The sequence below is a fragment of the Nicotiana tabacum genome, chromosome 3, assembly GCF_000715075.1.
Source record: "Nicotiana tabacum cultivar K326 chromosome 3, ASM71507v2, whole genome shotgun sequence".
Classification (NCBI taxonomy): Eukaryota; Viridiplantae; Streptophyta; class Magnoliopsida; order Solanales; family Solanaceae; genus Nicotiana; species Nicotiana tabacum.
The window spans coordinates 8,194,381-8,205,412 of NC_134082.1; the positions used below are offsets into that span (position 1 = coordinate 8,194,381).

The 11,032-nt window shown below is 42.3% G+C and overlaps 1 protein-coding gene across 1 annotated transcript; it reads right to left on the reverse strand.

Annotated features, from left to right (window-relative positions):
• Window positions 1-2,809: 2,809 nt before the first annotated feature.
• On the reverse strand, window positions 2,810-3,271 carry LOC142175514 (uncharacterized). Its single transcript, XM_075242427.1, has one exon. The coding sequence runs from the start codon at window positions 3,269-3,271 to the stop codon at window positions 2,810-2,812; it is 462 nt and encodes a 153-aa protein (XP_075098528.1).
• Between the last annotated feature and the right edge of the window lie 7,761 nt (window positions 3,272-11,032).

The following is an 11,032-nucleotide window of genomic DNA, read 5'->3' on the forward strand; positions in this document are numbered from 1 at the left end:
CGTGTCAATGTGGACATTGCTTGGATATGGCAACATCGAGGCCAAAGTAGCGAGTGCATCGGCTAACTCATTGTGAAACCGAGGAATGTACATGAACTCGACTGACTTGAATCGCTTTCTAAGATCTTCCACATGTTGCATGTATGGAATAAGCTTGACATCCTGATTCACCCTGAGATTGTCGGATAATCAAGTCCGAATCTCCCATGATTAATAATTCTTCCACATCTTGGTCGATTACCATGTCCATACCCATAATGCAGGCTTCATACTCGGCAGTGTTGTTGGTGTAGAAAAATCGAAGCCGAGCTGTGGCAGGATAGTGCTGACCAATGGGTGAGATCAAGATTGCCCCAATCCCGACACCTTTGGCATTCACAACTCCATCGAAGAACATTTTCCAAGCATTGGTGTTTTCTGAAATTACCTCAGCTAAATTTACTTCCTCATCCAGAAAGTAAGTACTCAAAGGCTGATATTCATCATCAACAGGATTTTCCGCTAAGTGATCTGCTAAAGCTTGAGCTTTCATTGTCGTGCGGGTGACATAGACTATGTCAAACTCGGTGAGCAGGATTTGCCATTTTGCTAACCTCCCTGTGGGCATCAGCTTTTGGAATATATACTTTAAAGGATCCAACCTGGTGATGAGATAGGTGGTGTAGGCCAACAGGTAATGCCTAAGCTTCTGAGCGACCTAAGTTAGGGCCAGCAAGTCCTTTCCAACAAAGTGTATTTGGCTTCGTAACTAGTGAACTTCTTGCTCAAATAGTATATTGCATGTTCTTTCTTCCCGGTTACATCATGTTGCTCGAGAACGCACCCAAAGGAATTCTCCAACACTGTCAAATACAAAAACAAAGGCCTCCAAGGTTTGGGTGGGACCAAGACTGGCAGATTTGACAAATATTCTTTGATTTTGTCGAAAGCTTCTTGACACTCATCTGTCCATTTAATCGCTGCATCTTTCTTTAACAACTTAAATATGGGCTCACATGTGGAGGTCAACTGAGTAATGAACCAGCTGATATAATTCAACCTTCCCAACAGACTCATAACCTCTTTCTTGGTTCTCGGAGGAGGCAAATCCCGGATAGACTTTGTCTTTGTTGGATCTAACTCAATGCCTCTCCGACTGACTATAAACCCCAAAAGTTTCCCGGATGGTACTCCAAATGCACACTTAGCTAGATTTACTTTAAGTCATACTTACGCAGATGCTCAGAGAACTTTCTTAGATCCCGAACATGGTCGTCCTGCATTCTTGATTTGATGATCACATCGTCCACATGCACCTCAATTTCTTGATGCATCATATCATGAAAAATGGCAGCCATAGCCCTCATGTAAGTTGCACCGGCGTTCTTCAAACCAAAAGGCATGACCCTGTAACAATAGGTGCCCTAGGGTGTGGTGAAGGCTATCTTTTCCGCATCTTCTTCATCCATCAATACTTGATGATATCCAGCATAACAATCCACGAATTACTGTATCTCATGTTTGGCACAATTGTCAATAAGGATGTGGATGTTTGGCAAATGGAAGTTGTCTTTGGGACTTGCTTTGTTCATATCCCGATAATCAATGCATACTCGGGTTTTCCCATCTTCCTTTGGCATTGGAACCATATTGGCCAACCATGTGGTGTATCGGACCACTCGGATCACCCCCGCCTTTAACTGTTTGGTGACCTATTCTTTGATCTTGTCACTGATGTTAGTTTTGAACTTCCTCTATTTTGCTGGAAAGGGGGATGATCAGGGTAAGTTGGCAATCTGTGCACCACTAAATCAACACTTAATCCTGGCATATCATCATAGGACCAAACAGACACATCTTTGAATTCGAACAAAAGTTGGATCAATGCATCCCTAGTTTTTTCATCTATGTGAAAGCTTATCATGGTTTTTGGACCTCTTCTAAACTACCCAAATTAACCGACTTGGTTTCATTTAAGTTTGGCTTAGGTTTATTCTCGAATTGTTCCAGTTCTCGGTTTATTTCCCTAAAAACCTCATCTTCATCATATTCTAGTTCTTGATTCATTATTTCACAGTTAGATAGCATGGTATAATTTGGGCATGATGTCCACAAGCATGTCATATTTAAGTCCACATTATTAGAACTGAAAGAAGAAATAAGAAAAATAACAAAATCAGAAAGAATAAAGAAAGAGATTCATAGACGATGAAATATTGATTTCATTTCATTGAATTTGAAGATAGAGGGGTCTACATTGGAATTTTAAAGACAATAAACTAAAAGAAACATTCGAGTTACACCCTGAAATAACTCAGAATGTAGAAAAGGTGGCAAGACTAGACTACCGGGATTCCTACCTGACTGGGAATGGAGTAGCCTTCCAATTTTGCAGCTTGGCATCGGGCCCCATAAATTGCACCTCAGCAGTGCTCGAGCCTTCTCCCGGCTGGACCATATGAGCTTCATATAACATTTTCCTCATAGCTCCACATATGTCCTCAATTTCCTCGGCCGTGAAGGTCTCATCATCATCATCATCATCATCATCATCTTCTTCTTCTTCTTCTTCTGTGTACTTTGGCTTAACAAATGTCTTGGGGAAATGCGGGACCGGCTGAGGCAACACCCAACCATTGCTCTTTCGTTAATTTGCCCATGTCACATCAGTTTCTGTAGCGTGAAAACCTACACCGAAGAACTTCTCGCTGGCAGCTAAAGTGATAGGTTTTGTGATACCTTGCAAATATACCACGAGCCCCTTCCCGATCTTATACCTGTGCTTGATCATTTTAGTAGCGACTACGATTGACGCATTTGACAGAAAGGGTCACGGGCTCCCTTCCTCACATTGATCTGCGACCACAACCTCAAAAGCTTGATAAACTATGTGCTTGCTACCTTCCCTAGCCTCGAGACATAGGATTGACGGGTCCCTGTAAATTGATTGCTCATCCTCTCCATGGACCACGATTTCCTGATCTTCATGTTCAAATTTTACCATTTGGTGGAGAGTAGAAGGTACGGCCCCTACAGCATGGATCCAAGGCCTTCCTAAGAGAAAATTATAGGAGGTATCCATGTCCAAGACTTGAAATGTCACTTCGAAATCCATAGGACCGATAATCAAGATCAAATCAATCTCCCCTATGGTGTCTCTCTTGATGCCATCAAAAGGACGCACACAAACATTGTTAGGCTTGATTCTCTCAGTCCAAATTTCCATTCTTTGCAAAGTTGAGAGAGGGCAGATGTCAAACCCAAATCCATCATCCAGCATGACTCTTTTCATATAGTACCCTTCACATTTAACTATCAAATGAAGAGCTTTGTTATGGGCATCCCCTTCCGGGGGCAAGTCATTTCTGCTAAATAAAATCCGATTGACTTCGAAGAATCATTCCACCATCCTTTCCAGTTTCTCAATAGTGGTTTCAATCGGAACATATGCTTCATTGAGGGTCTTTATCAGTACTTTCTGATGCTCATTCGATCTTATCACTAGAGACAAAAGTGAGACCTGAGAGGGAGACTTCTGGAGTTGGTCAATTACCTCGTAGTTCGCAGTTTTCATTTTTTGGAAGAATTTCTCTACTTCTTCGGCACTGACTGGCTTTTTAAGTGAAAAATGCTTCTTTTTGGCATTGTTCACTTCTTCCAGATTGAGGTATTTCCCAGACGGGTTAGTTTCATTTACTTCCCCTACAATTTCTTTCCCCTTGTACATCACAATTGCTTTATTATAGTTCCAGGGGACTGCAGTGGGGTCTTTCATGGGCTTTTGTGGTGCGCGGCTAATGATCATAGGCCCACTCAGCCTGGGTGGAATTACTGGTCCCCACGCCACATAAGTCCCTTTGGGTACATACATCTTAGGTCCCTTGTTCAACTCGAACCTTTTAGGAGGACTCAACGTAAATTGTTCTTTCTTGGAGGCGGGGAACATAAAGAATGGCATCCTTAGGAGGTGTTGCCCCTGTTCTGGCTTCCATAATATTTTCTACACTTTGAGGAGTGGAGTTGCTCTTCTTATCCCCCTTTTCTTGCTTTGCAACCGCCCTTGACTTCTTTTCAACGTCGGCAATAGCAATGATGGCTTTTAGAGTTGGGTCAAACTCTTTATCTTCACAAATCATCCTAATAACTGGCTTGTTGTTGTGAGTCAACAGTGGGGTTATTGGTCACATTGGGGATCTCTTCGTCTTTCAGCACTACCCTCTTTTGCTCTATTAAGTTTTCGATTGCCCTTTTAGAGTCCAATAGTCTTCAGTGTCATGCCCTTCCGCCCCTGAATGGTAAGCATATCGAGCACCGTGTCGGTAGGAGGGTGACTCTGGGTTTTGCCTGGTTTGGGGTACGAGTTGCAACAAACCCATTTGGACCAGTTTAGGGAAAAGGCTAGATATGATTCACCAATAGGCGTGAAGTTTATTTTTCTGGGTGGCTTTCGGGCACGGGCATTGTATGGAAAATTATTTTGTGGGGGACGAGGATTATATGGATCTTGGTGAGGAGAGTTATTTCTAGGAAATGGAGCTCAATTTTGGTTAAACTGTTATTGTGGCCGAGCGTATGGCCGGGCATTCATCATCCCATAAGGCTGAGGAGCCATGGCATAAGCCACATCCTGGTGGGGATAATAATGTTGCAGGGTGTTTGGCGGGAAGTAACCTCGGGGTTGACGGGGGTTTCTTAGACTTGAAGCCACCATCGCCACTTCTTCTTTCTTCTTTCTATTTACTACACCTCCTGACCCGTTCTGGATTTCCTGGGACGTAGCTCTTATAGCGGACTAGCTCAATATGCGGCCTGTCTTCAAACCATTTTCGACCATATCCCCAATTTTGATAGCCTCAGCAAACTACATTCCCATTGTAGACATCATATTCTGGAAATAGTCAGCCTCTTGGTATTGTAGAAAAACACTAACCATCTCGGTCTTATCCATAGGGGGTTTCACCCTGGTCGCTTGTTCGCGCCATTTAACAGCATATTCTCGGAAACTCTCCGAAGACTTCTTTTTGAGATTAGACAAAGAATTTTTGTCTGGAGATATGTTTATGTTATACTAGAATTGCCTGACAAAATCTCAAGCCAAATCATCCCATATGTGCCAGCGAGACATCTCTTTGTAGACATGTGATTTTTGACCCTCCCCAAGATCTTTTATATATTAGCGTAAAATATTTAATTTAGGCATAATATAGATATTTTAAGTAATTTGTCTCTTTTACTTTATTTTAGTACAAGAAAACAAAAATTACAACAAAAAAAATAATATAAAAATAGTATCGTATTTTTATCTTTAATATGATATTTTAAAATACAAAAAAAAATAGATTTGTTTTAATGGTTAGTTTTATTGTAGTAGTTATTTGAATAGTAGGATTAATTAATAAATGGGCTCGTTTTTTTAACCTCGTTCGCAGCGGAAGAATAGGACTTGGGCTTGAGCAACCCATTTTTAGGCCTAATTTTGGGCCTAGCCCACAATTGCAAGGCTCATAATTCCTAGGCCCACACCCCTTAACCTAAAAACCCTACCCCAAAAACCCTAGACTCTACATTATAAAAACAAGGCCTAAGACTAAAGAACGAGGAAGAAGCTGGAGAATGCAGCAAAGCTGCGCAACAAAAACGACCCCACCCCCACCCGGATCATCTTCTTCGCACCCCACCACCTCCCTGAACCCAAACGACCCTATCTCTAAAAATAACCCCTCCTGACTTCGTCGAAAACAAAAAAAGGAAACGAAGAAGGAGCTGAAGAAAAACGCAGCAAAGCTGTGCATGGAAGAGGGGAGCTGAAAGAAAGGCAGCAAAGCTGCGCATGCTTCTTCATTTTAAGAAGCTGATAGGAGCAGCAGCTGGAGGAGCTGCGCAACACAAACGACCTTCCCCCCCCGACCATCATCTTCTAAACGACCCACCATACCTGCGTCGTCTTCTTCACGACCCACCACCCTTGCATCATCTTCTTCGAGCACACGGCCCCCACCCTTTCCCCGTCTCCGTCCTCTAAAAGGAACCACTGTCGTTCTCTTCTCAACCAGCAACCAGTAGAAGACAACACAAAATAACACCTGGGATATGGACTGAAATCTAGAGCTGCGCCGAATACACGACGCATGACCCCCCATTGGACTTCGTCCTCTTCAGGTTGAAGCAACAGTCCAGTCGCTTACGACACCCCATCTTCTTCGTCGACCCAAAAACAAAAACGTCCAAGTCTGAATTCAAAAGAGAAAGTTGGATCGAGTCGAGTTCGTCGAGTTTGTCGGGTCTGTTCAGTTCCGTTAGAGATTCCGGCGGAGGTCCAGGACCGTCTCATGTTCGTTCGAAGCTTTGTTCACAGTTGGTTTCTAAATATAAAGAAAGCTTATCGCGTAAGGTCTATTCTCATACTATTTTACCTTTATTTGCTTTTGCTAGTTTACTGAATGGGTTTTATTCTGCTGCTGCTCTTCGAACTAACCTCCCTTTCATTATGTAGTTTTAGTTGATTTAGTCATTTTATGCCGTGGGTGGATTTGTTGGATTCATGTTTCAGCTCACCATTTATTGCTTGGTCTTGTTACATGTTAATTTGCCATTTTCTTTCTTTAAAGTTAATGCATATGAATCGTGTTTAGTTAAAAGGAACGTTTAGGTTGGCAACAGTTTTGTTTGTAATTATCATGTTATTGTTTATTTTGGGATGGGAATTCTAATGTTAGTTTTGAGTTAATTGAGAAAGAAACAGGGTAATAGATTGGGGAACAATGGGTTGACTATTAGACTAGACCATTAGGCCGTAAGCATGGGAAATGAACCAATTATGAACATCGTAACTTGCTTTAGGCGCGATTATTATTAAATATCGTGGCTATGGGTACAGTTTCTCGTGGCATAGTCATGATACCTTATCCCCAACTCGGGTGTACATTTATATGACCCAAATCTCAACGGAGTCAAAATGTGTTGACAATCACGGGCGCATTGATTGCGACATGGTTCGAAACGCGTTTTCGCGACATCATAATTCTTAAAAATAAATAATGATAGAATAGAGGTTCACAAATTGAGACGAGCCTCACCGCACAAAAAATAAATAAATGTGGGGGCCTTAGTAAATAATTATCGAAATAATTAGAATTTGGGATGGCCGTTTAGCGAACTTCATGGCTTTTCCCAAAAATAATACTACGTTAGCATCTTTAGGCACGATTTAATTAAATAACCTTCTTAAATTCGGGTGCGCATTGATGCGGCTCAAATCCAAATCTCGACGAAGTCGAAATGTGTTGATAACTACGGGTGCATTGATTGCGACGTGGTTCGAAACGCATTTTCATGACTTCGCCATTCTTAAAAAAAATATTATAATAAAAGCGGTGTAAAATTAATAAAAGGCACATAAGCTAGCATGTATTAAAATCAGATAAAATCAAATACAACAGTTAAGCGACCGTGCTAGAACAACGGAACCCGGGAATGCCTAACACCTTCTCCCGGGTTAACAGAAGTCCTTACTCGGATTTCTGGTTCGCGGACTGTAAATAGAGTCATAAATTTCCTCGGTTCGGGATTCAACCGGTGACTTGGGACACCATTAATATCCCAAGTGGCGACTCTGAATTAATTAATAATTAAATCCCGTTCCGATTGTCCTTTAAATGGAAAAACTCCTTTACGCCCTTGCAGGGGTGTAGGTGTAAAAAGGAGGTGTGACACTCTTGATCCATATACCACTCGGATGCAATGCCGACTGGACTCTCTCCGAAATAAGCCATTAGGAGTTCTTCTTCTCCATATGCCTCTCTTAGTTGATTGCAATACCTCTTGAGGTGGGCTATGGGGTCCCCATGCCCGTCATACTTTTCGAACTTGGGGGTCTTGAAACCGATGGGCAAATGAACATACGGGAACATACATAAATCAGTGTAGAATATGCTCTTTTGGCCACTTAAACCTTGTATATTCTTAAGGCTTTGTTCCATGCTTCTCATTTTTTGAGTGATTTCCTCTTGCTCGGGATTCTTTGTAACTCTCTCTTACCCCACGGTAAACTCATACCGGGGTTGTTGAGGGTAAGAATTGGTTGTGAAATAGGCAGTGTCTGGTGGAAAAGATGGTACTTGAAAGGTAAAGGATGATGGATCAAAGCTTGGCCTGGGCAAGGTTGGTTGTGTCGTAGCCGAAGTTAGCTATACAATAAATATGTTAGAAGCCACTCCCGAAATTAATGCCTGGGAGCGAACCTCAGAAGGCGTTCCAGCGAAGTAGGCTGACATGGTGGGGTATCCAAGTGGGGTGTTCGGGTAACTTATTGGGATGTTGGAAGTTCCACTTGTTCTGGGAAGTAGCTCGAGTAAACCAGGTATGGCGCTCGACGACTCTTTACCATTGGATCAAACGTCCCACATTTCCAACATACGGAGGCGCAGTGCCCTATTCTCTTCAGCAGCCGCTGACTTTGAGGTTGGGATAATCGATATCGGGCTATCCTCTGGGATAGGAATTGTTGGCGGATGACCTTCTGATGACATTTCTACACTTCCCTTAGATCTTGTAAAGTAAGGTTGCGAAGCTAGGTTACCACAAAACCAGCCACCTTAGAACAGAACCTATACTCAACAGTAGACACAATAAACCAATTAGTTTGAAGCAATTAACACATAGGGAATCACACATTGGGGGTGTGATGCACCTATACATTTAAATGTGTTTCTACATGCTTTCCAACTATTGCATGTCTTATCCCGGCTTTTGTTTATCTCCCCGATCTTGCTCTCTTTTGCACTCTCTTACTATTTTCTCTCTTGTTTTTGTTCTCTTTTTTCTTATTTTCTCTCTTTTCTTCTTTGCTTTTTCCTTTTGGTTTTCTCTTTTCGTCATTTTCTCTTTTATTTGAGTTATTTAAAATCATGACCGGATCTGATGGGGATTGCCTACGATCACGACGCCGCATGAATCAGATCATCATGTAGTTCAAGGAATAAATGCATCAAATAAATAAACACAATTTTTTTGATTTTTCTTCAAATTTCATTTAAAAATAAAAACTCCTGATCTTTTCTATTACAATGACTCCTCATACTTTTCTAGGAATTGAAAAATTAAAAACAGACTCTAGAACTGGAAATTGAAATACAGACTCGAAATAATAATCAAGAATACATAAGTGCTTCCAACCCAGGGGCCCGCATGATATCAGTCAGTCTCGCCACGGGCCTACGTGCAAGATCTCCTTGGAGGTGGTCCAGGTCATTCATTATTTGGCGAACAAAGGTCATCACTGCGGCGAAAAAAGTGGATCTAGTCATGTCCTCACATTCATGGCATTTCATGATGATGATGTAGTCAGCAATTGCTCTAACTCTTTCCCTGATGATGCCTTTCTCTTGGAGCAAATGTCCAATTTGTTGAGACCTAGCTTCCAGAACTTGGGTGTCATGGTGGTTTTGACCCTGCAACTATTGCATATCCTCTTCTAGCCGAGTCATCAGTGCATAAAAATGTTCCCTCTCTGCCTTGAAGTTATTTGCTTGTTTAGCCATCTCATTCTCGAGGGTAGTTAGCTTTTTATTCAGATTTGTGACTTCTCCATCATATTTCCTTTTTAATTGCCGAACAAACCCTGCCTGTCCCTCTGTGTTCTTCGCCAACTGTGCCCGGGCTCTTGCCAAACTGCCTTCGGATTTTTCTAAATCATTCCAGTACTCACATATTTTCTTCCTAATACCATTCATGAGTCTTTCATCCGCTCGGCTTCTTTCCGGATTCTCAGCAGCTATCTTCATCCTTTGGATCTGGGCCTGGAGGACTTCATTTTCTTGGGCTAACTTTTTCTTCTCACCCTCATTCGCAGCGGCTTGCACATCACTATCAAACTTAAGGTCTCTTATTTTCCCTTCCAACATGCTTATGGTGGCCCGATATTTATTTTCTTTTGTTAACCACTCCCGCTGTTCTTGTGATGCTTCAACAAATTCTTGGAGGTGGGGTCTTTTAGCTGGCTTTCCAAACTCAACTTTCCTTTTGTACCAAGCGAGGTAATCGGGTGAGACTTCACCTTTGGATATATCACGTACTTGGGCATTTGCCGTCAAATATTGGCACTCACTCCAAATCTGGCGAACCACTACTTCATGAAATTGGCCATCAGAACGGATCTCGACCACATAAAGGCTAAGGTCTTCGTCCTTGGGAACTATTTGACATCTTCCTAGCAGTCTCAAAACCCGGTACGAGGCATAAGGTTGGACACTTCTGAGACCCATCAAGAGGAAGTGAGGACCGGTGGCTGGCATGTATATGATTTCATCAACAGGAAGCCAACCCAACGTCCATTCTATCTGATTCGCTGTGATGGAGCGGAGGCAAGATATCCATTCTGCGACCCCTTCTGGCATTTTGAACCCGTCGACCCTTGTATAAAACTCTTATATACAGCTTTTCTTTATCGACCCATAGTTCATGTACCGAGGACAATGACATAGATAATCAATCATCCACATTTATAGCAACAAGTTGCACCCTTCGAAAAAGTCTACTCCGGCTTTGCAGGTTGTGAGCGCTTGGAATATTTCAAACACTATCATGGGTGCGAGGGTGCTTTTGGCATTGGTAAGCAAAGTGTTGAAGACCCCGACTATCTGTACATCGATATTCCCGTCCTTCCTGGGAAACACTAGAAGACCCAAAAATACCACCATGAACGCAAAACATCTATGCTCTTCCCATTTTAATCGGTTCCCTTTGCTACAAATTTTGCCTTTCGGATTTTCAAATCTCCCTAAGTGTCCGTACCGCTAGTATATGAACTGTGGAATGGAAAACCCAGCCGCCAAATCTGCATATTGGACCACCCTGCTTATCTTTAGTAAATCCAGAAACTTGTGAGGGGTGACAACCCTTGGGACGACCAGGTATTTATGTCTTAGGGCTTCGGTACTTCCAACATAACCGGCTATCTCTTCCAAAGTGGGTGTGAGCTCGAAGTCCGAGAAATGCAACACGTTATGAGCTGGATCCCAAAATGTCACCAGTGCTTTTATTATGTCTCCTCTAG

Excerpts from the sequence above, each read along its gene's own strand:
- LOC142175514 (XM_075242427.1), bottom strand. The coding sequence starts at position 3,271 with ATGAAAAGAGTCATGCTGGATGATGGATTTGGGTTTGACATCTGCCCT.